Source organism: Tachysurus vachellii, chromosome 22, assembly GCF_030014155.1.
Source record: "Tachysurus vachellii isolate PV-2020 chromosome 22, HZAU_Pvac_v1, whole genome shotgun sequence".
Lineage (NCBI taxonomy): Eukaryota > Metazoa > Chordata > Actinopteri > Siluriformes > Bagridae > Tachysurus > Tachysurus vachellii.
The window spans coordinates 4,926,566-4,947,903 of NC_083481.1; the positions used below are offsets into that span (position 1 = coordinate 4,926,566).

General features: G+C 35.5%; 2 protein-coding genes across 3 annotated transcripts; both read right to left on the reverse strand.

Moving 5' to 3' along the window:
* Positions 1-1,780: 1,780 nt before the first annotated feature.
* Positions 1,781-2,741, reverse strand: LOC132838132 (transcription factor HES-5-like). Its single transcript, XM_060858296.1, has 2 exons — positions 2,493-2,741; positions 1,781-2,386 (listed from the first exon to the last, which is right to left on the reverse strand). Exons 1-2 carry the CDS (start codon positions 2,739-2,741, stop codon positions 1,961-1,963), a joined length of 675 nt encoding a protein of 224 aa, XP_060714279.1. The 3' UTR covers positions 1,781-1,960.
* Positions 2,742-6,654: 3,913 nt separating this feature from the next.
* Positions 6,655-21,078, reverse strand: LOC132838362 (aerolysin-like protein). 2 transcript variants are annotated; one of them, XM_060858640.1, is made up of 3 exons: positions 20,436-21,078; positions 16,308-16,438; positions 6,655-8,472 (listed from the first exon to the last, which is right to left on the reverse strand). In XM_060858640.1, exon 3 carries the CDS (start codon positions 8,449-8,451, stop codon positions 7,498-7,500), a length of 954 nt encoding a protein of 317 aa, XP_060714623.1. In that variant the 5' UTR covers positions 8,452-8,472; positions 16,308-16,438; positions 20,436-21,078; the 3' UTR covers positions 6,655-7,497. The 2 variants fall into 2 exon arrangements, with proteins under 2 accessions (XP_060714623.1, XP_060714624.1); XM_060858641.1 differs by lacking the exons at positions 16,308-16,438; positions 20,436-21,078 and adding an exon at positions 14,745-14,971.
* Positions 21,079-21,338: the final 260 nt, after the last annotated feature.

Below are 21,338 nucleotides of genomic sequence, written 5' to 3' on the forward strand. Positions count from 1 at the left end.
AAGAGAAGAGAGTTACAGTAATCAACACGCAAGGTAAGTAGAGCATGTACAAGAACAGCTGCAGAGTTTGGGGAGAGAAATGGACGAAGGCGGCTGATGTTCCATAGATGGAGATACGCAGACCGAGTAATATTGTTCACATGCTTTTTGAAAGATAAAGTACTATCAAGGACCACTCCCAGACTTTTAACCTGGGTAGATGGGGAGATTACAGAGTTGTCAACAGTAAGTGAGAAACTGTTGGATTTAGACAAGTTAGATTTGGTACCAACAAGGAGAACTTCTGGTTTGTCAATATTCAACTTGAGAAAGTTATGTGAAATCCAGGATTTAATCTCTTCTAAGCAGCCCAAAAGAGAGGAGGAAAGAAGGGTAGAATTTGGCTTAGAGGACAAACAAAGCTGGGTGTCGTCACCATAGCAATGAAAACTAATGCCATATTTCCTAAAAATGTTGCCAAGGGGTAGTAAATAAATAATAAATAAAACAGGGCCCAAAACAGAGCCTTGAGGGACTCCAGCTGTAACAGGTGAAACATATGATCTAAAATTTTTAAGTGTGCCCAGAGAGTTAAGATCTGAACCAACTAAGAGGGATACCGGTAATTCCTACAGAGAGTAATCTATCTAAGAGAACTTGACGAGCAATTCTATCAAAGCCCGCTGTTAAATGGAGTAGAATAAGTGTAGTTAAAAGTCCAGAATTGGCTGACATCAGCAGATCATTAACAACCTTTACCATGGCAGTCTCTGTACTATGCAAAGTCCACATTCAAAATCCAGATTGAAATTTTTCAAACAGGCTATTTTATAAGAGATGGAAATGAACCTGAGATGCAACTACTTTTTCCAAAATGTTTGAGAGAAAGGGCAAGTTGGAAATTGGGCAAAAATTAGCAAAATTATATGTACTTCATGTACTGTCCACATTTATTCTGTATTATGGTTTAATGACGAAACTCATCACAAACAAGAAAGTACTTTAGACATGTTTTTATATTTTTCCTTTCTGGGGCACTTTTGTGTTCGAGTTAAGGCAAGATAATATGTGATAATATATCACAACAGTTACTTGAAGAATTCTTCAACACACACTGTGCTCATAATAGAGCAGAGTTTAAATAGCTTGTCTTTACAAAAAACACACACAAAAATCTGTTAAATAATAAAAATAATATTTCTCAAAAGAAATAACAAATGGGAATTAAACATAAAGAGTCTCAACAGATACTGTCAAGGGTAAAATGTATGTTTCATCATTAACGGCACCACACAAAAGGTACAAAATAAACCTTGGTTAAGATAAAAACATAAAACGTCTCAAAGCAAATGAGAAAAAAGATGAATAATCAACATGTAACATATTGATGAACTTAAACACATTTCAAATCAACTGAAATTTAAAGTGTAATAATTCTGTATTAATCAGAATGTGATCACCTTCACAGAAGGCATATAATGCTTATATACTTTATAGTTCACTATATAAATGTAGTGTATTTAACCACAATGTACATAGCATGTGTATTTCACACTATAAGTGATGACCAATTTTGTAAAATATGATCCAACACGATCAAATATAATTAAAAAAAAATTTTTAAATGATGATAGAAATTCTTAGTTCTTATAAAGAACCATACATTTGTTTTTCCTAAAAACTGAAAACAGTTTATCAATATTATTCATATTTAACATAAACATGCATCTTGCATCATGCAGACTGTAGATCTTGATGTTTCTCCTAACTGGATTCTAACAGCATTACAAAGACTCTTTCTCAAAGTAGAAAGGTAAGTATAAAATCTTAGACTTCTAGACGTAGTTAAAAGTCTATTGACATAAGACAACAATAAGATGTTAAATTTTAACAATATAATTCTGTTCACACAGAACTTGAAATAAAAACATAAAAAGTCCACATAGATTTGTGTTTTCAGCTTTGAGTCTTGATCTTGTCTTTACCAGGGCCTCCAGAGGGAGCTCTTAACTGAAGTCGTCTCTTTGCTGATGATCTGCTGTTCTGTAGAGCTCAGCTGAGCCAGAACACTTTCCCTCCTGTTCTCGTCTGAAGATGGCTGCAGGTTCTGGAAGTGGTTCAGCAGTTTTCTCTCGCTCTGTGTCTTCACCTCATCTTTGGACAGGAAGTGGACAATGTCATGGACACATCTGGAGAAGCCTTGATTGACAGCTGCTGAGCTGGAGGAGAATGCAGTCTGCTGCTGCTGTTGTCTCAGGAAGCTGACTGTCATCTCCAGGATATCTCCTTTATCTGGTTTGGAGTCAGGCTGCTGGTTGAGGAACTCTGGAGCCAGGAGAGACTTCAGCTGCTCAATGCTGCTGTTGATACGATCTCTACGCATCTTCTCCACCATCGGCTTCCTCAGCTGGAAATAACAAAGAGAGAACATTTAGTCGTCTTGAACTATAAAGAGTTATTGAGTAAAAAGCAGGTCATTATTAACATTGAAATGAAGCAGGTTCTTAATTTACCTTGTTGTTCAGAGGTAGCTGCTCATTTGAGATGTTCATTGCTGAAGTGATGGTTGGTGCCATGGCTGTGTCTCTGTGCTGTAGATCTCTCTGTGTAGAGTGAGTCTGATTTGTACTGGCTGCATCTCCTCTATTTATACTCCCAAATCTCCATATGAATGTGTGGGTTTCAGGCTTGTTGGATTTTCTCACAGTTTGGAGCCAATGGGAGAGCTTGGACACACAATGAGGACTGTAGGGCTGCCACATGCTCAGTGTTCTTCTAGCAGAGGACAATATTCATGTCTCAGGGGAGCAGGTGGAGGGGTGGGGTGATGGAGATAGACTCCTAGAGATCACTGTGTGAATCTGGGAAAGTGGTGACCCTGTAAAGAGAACAGATCTGCTGCCTGATGTTGGGATTGACGTCACTGACAGAGCACACGCTCATCATCACTGATCACACGTGTGTAGTCACAGCTTGAATAAGCTGATCCATTTAGCCTGTATTATAAAAATAACCTGAAACAAATATAATGCATGGATTTCAATACAGGACTAGCCAAGTATCTCCACCCTTTATCATAGTGGAAATTTTGATAAAATAGAGGTTTAGAGGTTTTACCAATATTATTGATATGAATTGAAGTGTTGCAATATATAATACAGCTAAGAATTCCATATATGAGTGATATTATTTTATATAATATTATTTGTAAGCAAGCAGTCCAGATGCAACAGTTGTGTCTCGTGTCATGGCTTTGTCAATCAGTGTGAGTGTAGAGCTTGTCTGAGTTTCCCACACTGAGTCCTCTGTACTGAGATCAATGGAGGCTAAAGCTTTAGAGAACTGACTGGACCTTAACTGGTGACTCAACACCGACTGGTGAATTGAAACGTGATGTCACTGACCATCTGGAGGGAAAAGTCTTAACATGTTGCTAGCATTATCCTTGTCATTATAGTATATTATGCTATCTCTATCTCTATAAGTATCTGAAAATCACACACTCATAATACTGAATGTCGTTGTGTTGTGTTGTGTTTTTTTTTTTTTTTTTTTATGAAGAGAAGAAAACCAGTTTTACAAATAGTCTTAAACAAATAGTCCTGTTTAATGGATGGATACATGTCTAAATACACTTAATAACCAAAATACATGGTTGTGACACGGTCCAGCATGACAAGCAAAAATGTGTTCTGTTTCATTTATTGAATCATTAAGGGCCAGTGAGGTTTATCATTCTGGTGTCATTAATGATTCTGCTCTCCTGAATAATGGACGATAGAAGTGTGTGTGTCCAATCAGATGCTAATGATTCTGTGGGTAACCAGATCCTAACACACTTCACGTGTGTCCTAAATAGTCACAGTTACACAAGAGTTAAACACTGAAGTACATAACAGATTTACAACTAATGTCAAAATGCAATACTGGAAAAGGTTGCATAGTATTTCTCATTTGTGTCAACAGCATATCTATAACAGTAATGCAACCATGTATTTAGGTTATATTCTAATTAGAAACCTTTGAGGCATCATTTAAATTATGAGCAATGATTCAAGGGACATTTGCTTTAGCACAAATTCTTTGTTTTATACATTTTTTAGTGTTTTTAGAATGTTTGATTTGTGTTTAATACCAACAGAAGCAGAATACCATCAGAAAATATGAATCTTTCACATGCTATTGCTTTCGTGTTTATCACACTCACCTGGTCACTCAATGTATATTGCATATTCTGGAAATAAGTGAAAAATCTAAGTGAGTGTGTCTAAAGTCTTTGCATTGTTTCATTTTCAGTCTCACCTCATAAGTGGAAGCTTCAGAAGACTTTTCAAAAATAAACACCCATAACAGTAAAAGTCCATACCCCAACACTAAGTAACTAATTTTTTTTATTCTGCTCTTAATTGCTACATAAAAACAGGCTTAATTAATTGCTAAAAAATCAGGCTTCAGAAAAATACAAATAAAAAAAACATTTTTGTATGATATAACATTTTATATGTATGTTTTATATTTTTAGGTTCTAAGAAAGCCTTGTGTCCTTTGTTAGGTAGGTCCACATGAAATGATGCATGAAACATAATAAATGTTTTGGGCCGTATCAACAATTATTTTATTATAGTGCTATTATAGAGAAGTTGTCAAATTCATCCTAGACTTGTCTTGTCTAGTGTTGTCTTGTTTTGTTGTAAATTTAGTGGGTTGGCCTAAAACCACCTTTCGGCTGATAAGAGGCAATATAACTACACCAGGTTACGTATGTAACCCGGTTCCCTGAGAAGGGAACGAGATGCTGCATCAGTGCTGACGCTATGGGAACGCTTCAGTGTGCTGGAGATCAGTAAATCAAGTCATTAAATGCTCCAGCTTCGGAAACTGGCTTGGTGATTGGTTGAATTTTTTAAAGAAATATTGTAAGACATTTAAAATCTCAGGTGATATTTGTGCATGTTTATTATGATTATAGCTAGCTTTAAGTTTTTTTCTTACTGTTTCATCTATTTCACCTGCTTTAGAGATGAATCTAGTGCTTTTGATTTTATCTGTAAAGAGTTCAATGAATAAAATTGACCTCTCCTTCTGAGTTTGAATAAAAATCTGCATGTGCCAAATTGTGGTATTTGTGTGTGACCTCATTAGTTACATCATTAATTACCAAATGTGTTGAATTAAATGTTCCACTGATCAAGTTGATGGTACACTAGCGAACTGTATCAATGTGTCTAACATACAGGGGATATCCTAAAAACAAAATGTTATAAAATATGGGGGAAAATATTATATAAAAATATTAATTAAGTAAGTAATTAATTGATTAATTTATAATTTAACAAATAATTGCTTTTATTATTATAATAATTATTAATAGTAGTAGTAGTAGTTGTAGTAGTAGTAGTAGTAGTAGTAGTAGTAGTATCATTAGTATTATTTCTTTATTTATTTGTTTATTTATTTACTATTACTATAACTATTACTTTCACTGTTATTATTTATTTATTTATTTATTTATTTATTTATTTATTTATTTATTTATTTTTATTGGTGGGACCCAACATATCTAAACAGTAGTCCTCATAGCACATTCAAGCTACATGCAACAAACTCACAAAAGGCATTTAGGCTGCTTTTGGGTCAGTGGTCTCTCAAACCCATTAATCAGACAAACCACAGTATATCGAACACAGGTGTAGCTTCTGCTTCACTGGAATTAAAGCCTGTACCCAGACTGGCCCATTCTGGATAAGACTGGTTTCCTGCAGTGGATTTAAACAGGAATACATGAATAAATGTGGACAGTAAAATAAGTATTTAAAGGAAATAAGTATAATGATCATTAAAATCTGCGGGTATCAGATTTTATCCTTATATCCTTATCATTATTTCCCAGGGGAGAAGAATCACAGTCAAACTGCATGTCTTATTAAGAAATGTGAAATTTAAATGGCTAGACATAAAAAATATATATATAAGCTAGACATACAAAATTAAATAATAATGATAATAATAATAATAATAATAATAATAATTATTATAATAATAATAATAACAACAACAATAATTATTGTTGTTGTTGTTATTATTATTATTATTATTATATAATAAGTAATTAAATAAGTGATAAAAATAAAATATATAATGAAATGTTAAAAAAATATATTTATTGTAATTATTAAAATAGTATAAAAGCAATGTGCCAATACAAGTTCAAAATATTTCATATTAAGAAATATGAAGAAGATTAAAACCAGATTATCTTAATTCATGATTTGAAATTGAGATATTAGAAGCATCTATTATATATTAGAAGCACTGTTTGTGATGCCAGAAATGTTGTGGCAAACTTGGCTTCTGAATTTGAATAAAAGTTAAATTCACAGAGACAAGGTTGACTTTAAAGTAATAGGTTTATTCTCATCATGGCTGTGGCGAAGAACTCCAATGACCAAAGTGTTACATTCATTTATATAATTCACCCCACAGGGCTAGTGTTATTGGTTACAGGTAAACTGCATATTGGTTCATGCATATTGGTTAAACAAAGAAAAATAAACATGAATTATTATATATGATTACATAATTATCAGGAAAGGTAATACATATATTGTGAAAGTCAACTTTACATCAGGTGTCTTAAATCAGTCCTGAGTCTACCTTTTTGCCTTAGTTCTGGCCCTCAAAGTCATCTCCCTGCTTTCTATCACAACATCACTAAATCACACACAGAAGCAGATATACACTTCTGGTAACACAATTAAATGTGGAGGATTACAAAAAGATACTAAATCAATAACTCATAGATAAATGATTAGCATATTGATATGGGTATGGAATTAATCAATTTCCATAATAAAAAATGAATACAGAATGTTGATATAGTTCTTGTGGAACCTGTTGCCACCATTAAAAGTCATATGATTAATCAATTAGTCAGTAATTACATTTTATACTAACACTTCTGAAAAGTACAAGGGAAGAATACTGTAAGTTTTCTTGCTGCAGATCACACCTACTTTCTTTAGAGGTGTCAGGTAACTGGTGGTTCAGTGTCATGTTAGCATTCACAATTGATTAGAATAATAGTTAGTTAGTTAGTTAGTTAGTTAGTTAGTTAGTTAGCTAGAGTGATAGATAGCTGCTATCAGCTTGTTGGTTTGATTGATCAAAATAATGTTTATTTTATTGATAACACATCTTGCGGTTTATCCTTATTTTACCATATGTACCTTGGAATTAAGTACCTTGGTAAGGTACTTTGGTACATGGCTTCTTTAAAAATAAATGTATTACATGTCTTATACATAATGGTTGTGTATTATTATGAATTATCTGTTGTTATACTTATGAACAAAATCTCCATGGACTAGCTTTGGGCTTATCTAAATAAAGGAGGTTGGTACAATCCCACCATATCTTTACAAAAAATTAACTGAGATTTGTTCTATTTTTTCAATATATATTGATTATACAAATCAATAGATTTGTGTCTGTGCCAAGCTCTTTCAGATGATACAGAATTTACATGTTTTTTCCTGATTCTATCACCGTAATTTTTGCATCAGTGTAAGTGACACCTTTGTAGGTTCCACTGGTTTTAAACTCCAGCACACTGCCATTGTAGCAGGTAACCTGGACTGTTCCAGTGTAGGGGAGATCAAATGCAGCTCGGCCAATAGTGATGTCCACATCTATGGTTTTCCCTGGAGGAACTTTAACAGGAAATGAGAACAGCTCAGTTTTCTCCACAGTGTTCTCTAAACCATATGAGCTCTCAGTTCCCACTGTGAGACTGAATCCACTTGAAATTTCCACAAGCCCTGGAACTCCTGCCTGAACTTCCAGGTGAAACGAGGCTTCCAGCTTGTTGCTAACAGACCAGGATGACGTTTTGGTGATTTTTTTGGAGGTTTCTATTGTATATTCTTGAGATTCAGTAGAATTATTATGGTACGTCATGGATTTGATTTCCTCAACAGCAACATTAGGTAACAAACTGTGAAGTGTGGGATAATGAACATTTGTTAGCTTGGTAGACTTGATGGTGTTGATGAATTTAAAGCATAGGCAATCAATATCTGCACCAGCGCGACCTCCGATTCCCATGCAGATCCCAGAACCCACATCAATTGGATATTCTGTTTTCAGCCCCCAGTCTGACATTTTTGGAAAGAACTCTCGGGACTTATTTGTCTTGATTTTGATGGCACCCAGACGTGTTCCAGCTCCATTTCCCCAAAGTGAAAGGGAGGAGAAATGTTCTCCATCTTCAAATTCAAACTGTGAAAGCCTCCCTCCAGGTTCACCAAATTGCATGGACCGGCCATCAGTCAGCCAAACCTTGACGGCTTTTATCTGCCAGCCACCAGCCCACACCCAGATCTGTTTTAGTGTGGCTCCATTTGCAATACCATCAAAATCAAATTCACTTCCTCCTTGCCCTCCAATTGTATAGGTTGGTGCCAAGTATGACATGATTATGCACTTAGTATGTACCTTAAAAAGAGAAACACATATTTAGGTTTATACTTATATACATATAGTATGTCATAGTATACTTTATATAAGTCACTGCTTTATGTCAAGCAAGTCAAGTCAAGTCGTAGCTTGAGTCAAGCAAGTCACTGGCAAGTCATACAGATGTTTGATAATTTAACTAAATGTATATATTAAACAAAGTTAAATTTACAGTATTTATGGACTATGAGAGTTTTATTTGCAACAAAAATTATTATATGCATTTATTTTTAAAAGGTGTCCACCTACAGGTGAGTTGTAAATACAATAAAAATCTAAAAATGAATAAAAATCAAAACTACAAAGAATAAGATGTAAACGTAACTGAAATAATGCCAACATAAAAGCATGAAAAGTTTCAATATGCCTCAAACATGGCAGAAGACCATGGAAAAGTATATATAAAAAAGTACAATGGTTACTTTGCAACCAAATGGCATTTTTTAGCCTTTTAATGGGACATGAACACATTCTTAAATTAGATCCTTCCTTTTTAACAACAGAATAGAAGCGCTGGAAACCTATTGTTTTTGTTAGGATTTTTATTATTATTATTAGGGTTCAAGCGCGAAGCGCTGGAAACCTATTGTTTTTGTTAGGATTTTTATTATTATTATTATTATTATTATTATTATTATTATTATTATTCCGCCATAGGAACGGTCGTGCAGCCCAAACCGTAAGGCCTAGAGAGCTCAAACTTGGTCAGATGGTAGTACTGGTCACAGTTACTCAGGGCCAAAATCTCAGCGGAATCGGACAATCTGGGGCGCTTCAGCGCCCCAAAACGCGTTTGTGCCCATAGGTCCAAAAACCCAATTTTGTGCTGACTCGTAAGGCAAAGTCTCAGAATCAGAATCTGAATCAGAATGGTCTTTATTGCCAAGTATGTTTTCATACTTCGTTTTGCTTCGCACGAGGATTGTAGACTCACCGATATGACTTTGTTTATTTGTCACTTTGTGTATGTGAAAATCCTTTAAGGCCTTAAACTCCCTAAAGGCCTTAAACGCTTGAACCCGGGAAATGCTGCTTGCAGCTTTAATTATTATTAGGGTTCAAGCGCGAAGCGCTGGAAACCTATTGTTTTTGTTAGGATTTTTATTATTATTATTATTATTATTATTATTATTATTATTATTATTATTATTATTATTATTATTATTCCGCCCTAGAAACGGTCGTGCAGCCCAAACCGTAAGGCCTAGAGAGCTCAAACTTGGTCAGATGGTAGTACTGGTCACAGTTACTCAGGGCCAAAATCTCAGCGGAATCGGACAATTTGGGGCGCTTCAGCGCCCCAAAACGTGTTTGTCCCCATAACCCCTAAACCCCTAAAACCCCTATGTCCAAATCTCAAGTGCTTTATATCATTGGAATCCTTGGCTCATGACTTAAAAAACGTATATCTCCGATTTCATCTATGCCATTCAATTTTTTTGCTATAGCGCATTTTGTCCGAAACCTACTTTTGCTAACTAGTCCTAGGTTTTTCGCCTGATTGAGACCAATCCAGTGCAGTAATATTCTCTGGAGTCTCAAAGACAATAATTCTCGAAAAAAAGTCAAAATTTTGATTCAGGGTTTTTAAGGGGCCCCAAAAAGTTTGGACTGTGAGGAGCCAGTTTTACTAAAATGTCAATAACTCAAGAATTAAATGAGCTATCAACACCAAACTTGGGACACATGTGAAAGAGGTCAAACTGAGGTCACAGTTCAAAAACCGTGGCGATTGGCCACTTCCTGGCGCTATAACGGAAAAATCACTAAAAACAGCCATTTTTTAAAAAATAGCTCTCTAGCGCCCCCAACAGTCCAAAAACCCAATTTTGTGCTGACTTGTAAGGCAAAGATTCTGATTCTGGTTCTGACTCGGAGTGGGTGGGGCCTAACCCGGAAGTAGGCGGGGCTTGTCTTGAACTGGGCGGGGCTTTAACCAGTAATAATTAATTTGTAATAATTATAACACTAGCTTACATATATTGTCATGTCAATCCAAAGGCCTTAAATGCTTGAACCCGGGAAATGCTGCTTGCAGCTTTAATTATTATTATTATTATTATTATTATTATTATTATTATTATTATTATTATTCCACCCTAGAAACGGTCGTGCAGCCCAAACCGTAAGGCCTAGAGAGCTCAAACTTGGTCAGATGGTAGTACTGGTCACAGTTACTCAGGGCCAAGGTCTCAGCGGAATCGGACAATTTCGGACAAAAATCGGACGCTTCAGCGCCCCTCAACGCGTTTGTACCCATAACTCCTAAACCATATGTCCAAATCTCAAGTGCTTTATATCATTGGAATCCTTGGCTCATGACTTAAAAAACGTATATCTCCGATTTCATTCCCCCCTTGAAAAGTTTTTCGCTATAGCGCATTTTGTCCGAAACCTACTTTTGCTAACTAGTCCTAGGTTTTTCGCCTGATCGAGACCAATCCAGTGCAGTAATATTCTCTGGAGTCTCATTGTCAATAATGTTTGAAAAAAAGTCGAAATTTTGATTCAGGGTCCTTAAGGGGCCCCAAAACGTTTGGACTGTGAGGAGCCAGTTTTACTAAAATGTCAATAACTCAAGAACTAAATGAGCTATCAACACCAACTTGGGACACATGTGAAAGAGGTCAAACTGAGGTCACAGTTCAAAAACCGTGGCCATTGGCCACTTGGTGGTGCTATAATGGAAAAATCACTAAAAACAGCCATTTTTTAAAAAAACAGTCCAAAAACCCAATTTTGTGCTGACTTGTAAGGCAAAGATTCTGATTCTGATTCTCGGAGTGGGTGTGGCTTGTCTTGAAATGGGCGGGGCTTTAACCAGTAATAATTAATTTGTAATATTTATAACACTAGCTTACTACCTTTATGTTTTTATGAAATACAGCAAAAACGTGTCAGACACACAGTGTCTGGTTACTGGTTAGAGACAGCTGAAGGTTTAAAAAAAGAAAAAAAAATCTCCGACAGGCAGAGACGCAATGCGAGTCGCATTCTACCAAGCAAGCACCACGTCTGAACGAACCCATGTTTACCAGAACTCTACTGGTTAGTAAGTACGTATTATTAACGTTACAACCCGAAGTAAAAAGCTGAAGAAACCCTAAACGTTAACGGAAAAGACCCCGAGTGACTGAGTGAGAGACAGAGAGCTGTTCTGTGTGTGACTGTGAGTGAGCAGAGCGAGACACAGCAACACAATACATCTGTATGTGTGTAGGGGAGGGGCGCTGTGACTAGCCTATCACTGTAGGGGAGGGGCGCTGTGACTAGCCTATCACTGTAGGGGAGGGGCGCTGTGACTAGCCTATCACAGAACGCTGACACAATCAGCTACCCAATGATGATTTTCATACAATCCGAGCACAGATATGGACTCGTATTACTCGTATAATACTCGTACTCGGCAGAAGTGCTTTATCCGTACCGGATACTCGTTTCAGCCGAGTATCCTGCTCATCTCTAATGGATATGACTTTGTTTATTTTAGGGGAAACTGGACAGGTGAGTACTTCACATGACATATGTTGTGGCACCCTCTGTAGCATGACATATGTAGCATGACATGACATATATTGTCATGTCAATCCAAAGGCCTTAAATGCTTGAACCCGGGAAATGCTGCTTGCAGCTTTAATTATTATTATTATTATTATTATTCCGCCCTAGAAACATTCGTGCAGCCCAAACCGTAAGGCCTAGAGAGCTCAAACTTGGTCAGATGGTAGTACTGGTCACAGTTACTCAGGGCCAAGGTCTCAGCGAAATCGGCCGATCTGGGGCGCTTCAGCGCCCCTCAACGCGTTTGTGCCCATAACTCCTAAACCGTATGTCCAAATCTCAAGTGCTTTATATCATTGGAATCCTTGGTTCATGACTTAAAAAATGTATATCTCCGATTTCATTCCTCCCCGAAAATTTTTTCGCTATAGCGCATTTTGTCCAAAACCTACTTTTGTGAACTAGTCCTAGGTTTTTCGCCTGATCGAGACCAATCCAGTGCAGTAATATTCTCTGGAGTCTCATTGTCAATCATTATCGAAAAAAAGTCAAAATTCTGATTCAGGGTCCTTAAGGGGCCCCAAAACGTTTGGACTGTGAGGAGCCAGTTTTACTAAAATGTCAATAACTCAAGAACTAAATGAGCTAACAACACCAAACTTGGGAGACAACCAACGCCACCAACAGTCCAAAAACCCTCTTAAGGCAAAAATTCTTAAGATTCTGATTCTCTCCCCCAAGCACATTCAGCTTCAATTAAAGGGCTCTATTGTTGTTCATTCGCTTTTAGTATGTCAGACTGTTCATGTATCCCAATTTCTTAGTTATTTTGTGTATGTGACTTGCGGGTCAAATACACTTGCGGGTCAAATACACATTTTGTGTATGTGACTTGGGAAAACGTCAAAGCTTCTTTAGTTGATTTAACACAAGGTAAATCAACTAAAGAAGCTTTGACGTTTTCTCTGTGATAAATACCAACACCACCATAGTTTTCTTCTTTTAGTTTACCAAAAACATCCTCTGTTGTATCATAAGCAAAACTTCGTGGTTTATCATGAAAATAGTATCCAGTAAGACTGATATCATTCTCAAAATAGTTTGGCTTTAGCCATGTCTCTGTTACATAAATTATATCTGCTGCTTGTTTGGACATGTGAAAGAGGTCAAACTGAGGTTACAGTTCAAAAACCGCGGCGATTGTTTGTTCTTGTTCTCTCTCTCTCTCTCTTTGCTCCACTATGCATCTTTTCAGATCCCTACCATTGGACATCAAGATAATTGACAGGAGATGTCAATCTTCATTATCCTGTGTGACATCACAGTCCGCACACAGTTGCAACATGTTGCCATAGCAACATGGAAAACTCTGATTCTAGAGTTTACCATGTTGCTATGACAACATGGTAAACTCTGATTTCCGAACACAGTTTGAATGCTTGAACCCGGGAAATGCTGCTTGCAGCTTTAATTATATTTATGTTTATATATATATATATATATATATATATATATATATATATATATATATATATATGTGTGTGTGTGTGTGTGTGTGTGTGTGTGCATCCCCATAAACGATCCATACGCTTTTCACTCAAAGCCTAACACTGAAGACCAATTATAAGTGCTATTGCAAAACAGCTGACATTTCCACATAAACAGTGACCAACCATTTACACTACATTGCGCTTGCAAAAAATTTAATTTGGTAGAACTTTGTCATTCAATTGTGAGCGATGTGGTCGCATTCTGCTGTTCTTCTCTTCTCATCTTGCACAAAATCCCGGTACCCGAACTTAATTATTTTTGGTGTAGCGCCTTACATGTTTCGTCACGACTGTTAAGGTTTATTAGTTAGTGCGCGCGCTCCCTCTGCTTGCCGGCTGCGTCACGTGGTTAGATTACAGAAAAAACAGATTTAAAACTAAATAGACAAAAAAGATAAAACAAAAACGAAAAACAAGTTATGTCGAGTCATTTAACTCAAGTCCGAGTCAAGTCTCAAGTCATGAATGTCAAGTCAAAGTCAAGTCAAGTCTTTTTTAATATTTGTCAAGCAAGTCTCAAGTCTCAAATTTGCACTTAAGTCTGACTCGAGTCAAGTCATATGACTCGAGTCCCCCATCTCTGGTTTATAACATTATTGAGTAAAATAATAATCATAGATGCTTTCTTAACTGTCCAAATTCAGAACTGAGGCTGAAGCAAGATCCTGTGTTTAGATTTTAGATCAGTGAATAGGGAAAAAATAGGATCATGTTATAATTTTTTTACTAATTCATGTAAACATACTTTTAGTCATGAATTATACAAATTAAAGCAGAAGTATTTTATTATTAAAAACAAACAAACATAAACAATGCAAATATCTGTTTTTGCTTATGGTAATATTTTATATTCCTATTTCCTAATGCTATAGTTCATGGTTTAGTACTGGTTATTATTAAAATAAATGATGTTATTTTAATGCATTAATGCATACTGTCAGAATTAATACATGCAATAATACAACATCGAAATTCTCAAATCTTGCTCTATATATATATATATATATATATATATATATATATATATATATATATATATATATATATATATGTGTGTGTGTGTGTGTGTGTGTATATATATATATATATATATATATATATATATATATATATATATATATATGCATAAAATACAAAATGATTTCAATGCTGTCATCGTCAATAAGATATAATATGATTTAGAACAGCAGTCACACTTACAAGAAAGTTGTCAGAGGCAGGTAGCAAGGAAGGATGAAGATTATTTGATGTAACAGGATGTGCATGCTTCCTTATTTATACTAGTTAAAGAAGGAGGGGTTGAATTCCTCACTCATCACTTAATATGACCCCACATAAGAAAGGCTTTTCCCCAGAGCCAGAAAATATTGAACTTAGAACTTAGGGAAAACTCGAACAATGGCTTTTATTCGGTTTATCGTCTGTGGATCTTTTTAATGCTTTTTTGAGGGTTATATGAAGTGCGCACAAACATAGCTCTAAAGTATTCTGCTCTCTCTTCTCTCCCCTCTTTATCCTTTACGTCTCACACAGAGGTGGTGGAATAAACATCCCCTAGGGGTCCAGACATTTATTTGTGTGTTTAAAAAATAAATAAATAAAATTTGGGTAACCATGGACACTCAACCTTTTCCTCACATGTTGCTTATGTGACTCGCTCATGTCAGATCATTTACATTTACAGCATTTAGCAGATGCCCTTATCCAGAGCGACTTACATTTTTATACAACTGAGCAATTGAGGGTTAAGGGCCTTGCTCAGGGGCCCAGCAGTGGCAGCTTGGTGGACGTAGGAATCAAACTCACAACCTTCTGATTGGTACAGTAGCCCAATACCTTAACCACTAGGCTACCACATCCCCCATACCAGATCCTTCTCTACAACATTAGAAGGATTCAGGCATTTTGGTCCACACAGGCTGCTCAGATACTTGTTCAGTCTCTTGCCATCTAAAGACTGGTCTAATGCAACTCACTGCTGGCAGGTCTACCTATGACCCCTCCACTGACTTCAGATTCAAACAGATTTTTAGGCTCATGGTATCTTAAGTCTGTAACCTAGTGAACCAGAGTTAATGTATTCAATGATAGAAACTTAAAAGGACTTTGCATGTCGCGCTGGATAAGGACATCTGCCATATGCTGTAAATGTAAATGCAATGATTGGCATTGTCACATTCTGTACCTGAGAGCTGTCCTGAGAAAAATGGGACTCACAACAATCCAATTACTTTATATATGTAATTGGATGAATGAGAGTGTGGGTGTGCTCTGCGATGGGTTGGCACTCCGTCCAGGGTGTATCCTGCCCTAATGCCCGATGACGCCTGAGATAGGCACAGGCTCCCCGTGACCCGAGAAGTCAGATAAGCGGTAGAAAATGAGAAAATGAATGATTGAATGAATGAATGTAATTGGATGGGTTAAAGATAAAAACCACAGGGAAAGATAAAGCAAGAGAGAGAGAGAGAGAGAGAGAGAGAGAGAGAGGTGTAAATGTGGCCTTTTTCACTGTGCTGTTTACTTAAGATACCAAAAAATATGCTGTAAACATTAATAAATTAATAAAATGTAAAGTACAAAATTTAAAACCAAACCTAAATTAGTTAAGTGTTTGTTTCTTGTACTTGCTCTTGATATTCATCAGGAGTCAAAAAGAAAGAAAAAGTAATACCTATAAATAATGCTGTCCCTCGTGCTATAAGCTCTCGGTGCAAGAGGTGAAGTACAGAACAATAGAAAAGGAGTTTATGGCCATCGCACCTGCTATTGGGACGAGCCTTCACCTTCGGTTCATATCACACCCCACTTTTAAGCCTTTGTTTTGAGTTTTCTCAAGCCGATCTCCAGATTCTTCATTTCCCATAGAATCAGGGAGTGTGTTTCACACCCATCTGTACATACAGAAAAATATTATGAAAAGATACAGTTATGACTGAATTCATATTCACATTTATTTGTATAGAGCTTTAACAATGGACATTGTCTCAAAGCTGATTAAATTCATTTTTTAATCTAATTTAAATCTATATTCAATACTTCCAGGCTCTTAGTAAAAGCCTTCATTTAGTTGTGTCTCATGCAATGATCTAAGTAAATGTATTTAATGCAACATTCATGAACACACACACACTCACACACACACACACACATACACAAACATACACACACGCACACACACACACACACAAACATACACACACAGATACACACAAACACACACAAACATACACACATACACACAAACACACACAAACATACACACACATGCACACACATGTACACACACAAACATACACACACAAACATACATATGCACAAACGCACATACACATACACACACACAAACATACACACATACACACAAAAACACACACACAAACATACACACTTACAAACACACACATACACGCACAATTATACACACACAAACATACACAAACTTACACACACAAACGCACACACACAGACACTCACAGACACACACACAGACACACACACACAAACATACACACATACACAAACATAAACACACACACGCACAAACATACACACACAAACATACACACATGCACACACATACACACACATTTACACAAACATGCACACATACAAACACATACACATAAAAATACACACACACGCAAACATACACACGTACACAAAAACACACACAAACATACACAAACATTCACACACACAAACATACACACTTACAAACAAATACATGCATACACACACAATTATACACACACACAAACATACACACATACATACACAAACATACACACAAACATACACACAAACACACACACAAACACACACAAACATTCAAACACACAATCATACACTTTTACAAACAAACACATGCATACACACACAATTAAACACACACAAGCATACACAAACATATATACACACAAACATGCACACACAAACACCCAAACATACACACACAAACATACACACACGCACACACACACACACAGACACACAAACACACAAACATACACATACACACACACAAATATACACACACAAAAATACACACACAAACATACACATACACACACATACACACAAACAAACATACACACAAACACAAACATTCACAAACATACACACACACTCAAACATACACACACAAACACGCACACATACACACAAACATACACACAAACACACATAAACATTCAAACACACAATCATACACTCTTACAAACAAACACATGCATACACACACAATTAAACACACACAAACATACACAAACATATACACACACAAACATGCACACACACAAACATGCACACACAAACACCCAAACATACACACACAAACATACACACAAACACAAACGTACACACACACTCAAACATACACACACAAACGCACACATATACACACATGCACACACAAAAACATACACACACATACACACAAACACATACACACACACATATATGCGCTCAGCACTGTATAACTGTTTGTAAAAGTCACTCCCTAGTTTCCTTATTTCTGCAGGGTCTGATTTGATGGTTCCATCTGGATGATGAAGATGGCACATTGTCTTCCGTTAAACACTTTTTTTTTCTCAAGATTAAAAGAAGGTACTGGCAGCATCCTTATCTTGAATGGAGCTGTATCTTGTTCTTATCAATGCCCCTTTAGCTTGTTCCTGTAACAAGAAGCTGAATTCTTGTCTCTTTTAAGTTCATCTCCCTGATGAACACCCATCTCAACATCCAGAAAAATATTATAAAATAATACAGTTATGACTGAATTCATGTTCAAATTTATTTGTATAGAGCTTTAAACAATGGACATTGTCTCAAGGCAGCTTTACAGAACATAAAAATAAAACAAAAAGTTAATATAAAGATAAATATAATACAAAAATGTATCTTTAATCATATTAGAATATTTAATAAAAGATTAATATTAGACTTATATTTAAATGGGTTTGTATTTATCCCTAATAAACAAGACTGAGGTGACTGAGGTGACTGTGGTGAGGAAAAAATCTCTTAGATGGAAGAGGAAGAAACCTTGAGAGGAACCAGACTCAAAAGTGATCCTCATCCTCATTTGTGTGAATGTCTAAAGTATCAAACTCGCCTAAATAATTTATTAAGGTATACATCAAAATGTGATGCCTTAAAAATATTACAAAGAGTAAAACAAGCACACAATCACCTTTCATGACGACAACTTTGTGTCTTTTTTTTCATGTCTGTACACCACATTTACATGATGTCCTTTCTAAAGCTCTATACAGTCAGGTGGAGTTTTGCAACCTAGAGCTCCTAAGCAACTTAAAGTTCAGTGTAACATTTGAGTTGTTTCTAAAGTCAACTGACTTTTCTGAGTTTGAGGCCTTAGTCATAACTGATTATTTTTTATTTACATTTTTTAGATTAAATTCTAATTTAGAAATAAAATTTAATTTGAATCTATGTTCAATATTATCTTCATTATTTTGTGTCACATGCAAGGATCTATAATACAAAATGTAAATGTAATTAATGCTACATTTATGCACACACACACATACACACACATTCACACAAACACACACACACCACACACACACACACACACACACACACACACAAACACACACACACACTCACAAACCCAGGCATTCTTTCAAAGTGGCAAATTTAAGCCCATCATCTTTATGTAGTATAAATAAGGGATTGTGCAAATTTATATATAATAATTGCAATATATTTATTAATCTGATCCAACCAATCTGCTCTTCTTGATCAATATGTATTATTTAATTTAGGATTTACTGTAGAATAGTGATATATATATATATATATATATATATATATATATATATATATATATATATATATATATATATATATATATATATATATAATAGTATTATAGATGTTACTGTATGCATTAAAGGTTCACTTGAATAACAAAATTTACTCATTTATAAAACACAAAAAAGTGAACAGAAACATAAGCAAATACTAATATAAGTTTTTTGTTGTTTTTGATTTTAATTAATTATTGGATCTTTTGTTTGTTTGCTTGTTTGTTTGTTACTCACTGATTTTAGTACCAATGTTTGCTGAACATTCATTGATCATAAATCATCAAATAGTAAACCAGAAATATTGTGGACAAAATTAGCTTCTAAATATGAATAAAATTTACAGAGACAATGTTGATTTTAAAGTAATTGGTTTATTCTCATCATGGCTGTGGAGAAGAACTCCAATGACCAAAGTGTTACATTCATTTATATAATTCACCCCACAGGGCTAGTGTTATTGGTTACAGGTAAACAAACAACTTCATGCATATTGGTTAAACAAAGAAAAATAAACATGAATGATTATATATGATTACATAATTATCAGGAAAGGTAATACATATATGGTGAAAGTCAACTTTACATCAGGTGTCTTAAATCAGTCCTGATAGAGAGAGTCTACCTTTTTGCCTTATTTCTGGCCCTCAAAGTCATCTCCCTGCTTTCTATCACAACATCACTAAATCACACACAGAAGCAGATATACACTTCTGGTAATACAATTAAATGTGGAGGATTACAAAAAGATACTAAATCAATAACTCATAGATAAATGATTAGCATATTGATATGGGTATGGAATGAAATTAATTTCCATAATACAAAACGCTTATACTAACACTATTGAAAAGTACAAAGGTAGAGAATACTGTAAGTTAAAGGTATGAGTTAAGACAGTGCCGAAGCAGAGTGAAGTAATTATACTGACATACGTGTCCTTTAGTGACATGTTTTCGGATTGTGTAGGAAACCCTTTCATAATCCCACTAAAGGATGTGTCCTAGTTTGCACGGGTTAGTATTGAAAACACAAGATCAACAATTAGAGTTGCTCTTACCTTGAACGCAGATATCCTTCGAAGTCCCTCGGTCTTCTAACAAAGGTTCTGCTCCAAGTTCTTCTACCTATTCTATTGTTTGAACCTTTAGATGAAGGAGTCAGACTTAGACCTTTTTGTGTTTTCAGGATCCTCACAATGGGAGGCCTTGTTTTTATTAAAAGTAGTGTAATACAAATAGATGTGTGTAATATATGTAAAGGAAAAGAAAAGAAAATTACAAACAAAATCTCCTTCAAATAGTCAAACAATTCTAGCGTAAGTAGAAAGAAATAAAATTCAAACTCTCCTAGTGTAAGCCTGCGTTTGTTCTCCTGATGCACCCTCTATAACAGAGTATAACACAATGAGCTTGCCTCAAGGTGAATGCACACCGATAACTGGTTCTAAAACCCTATTTATAACAGTTCTTAATATGATCTCATAATGGTCATTCTGCATCTGTCAGCATTCTATCAGGTCTCTGATGATGTCGTGCTTCTGAAAAACATCCTGATAGGTCTCCTAAGCTGCACGGCTGACTGTGTATTCTTACAAAGCTGCTGACACAGAACTCGTGATTTCTTTTTTAAGCTTCCATTGTTACTTTCTGTCTTAGTATCTAAAAACATTATATAATTTCTTAATCACACAATGGTTACATAAATTCATATAAAAAAGTAAATGAAACTTATCATTCTATAAAATGGAAAAGAAAGTTCATATAAAGATAAATGAAACTTATAACAATTCTATAGTCTTCTTTCTGCAAGATGATGGGTCTTGATCCAACTGTCTAGGTACAGTGTCTGTTCCTCTTTGGGTTGGCTTAGATTCCTTCTATTGTAGGTCCTTTTCTTCACAGTTTTAATCAGATATATTCAATTTCTTTATGTCATATAACAATTTACCCATTTCTTTTAG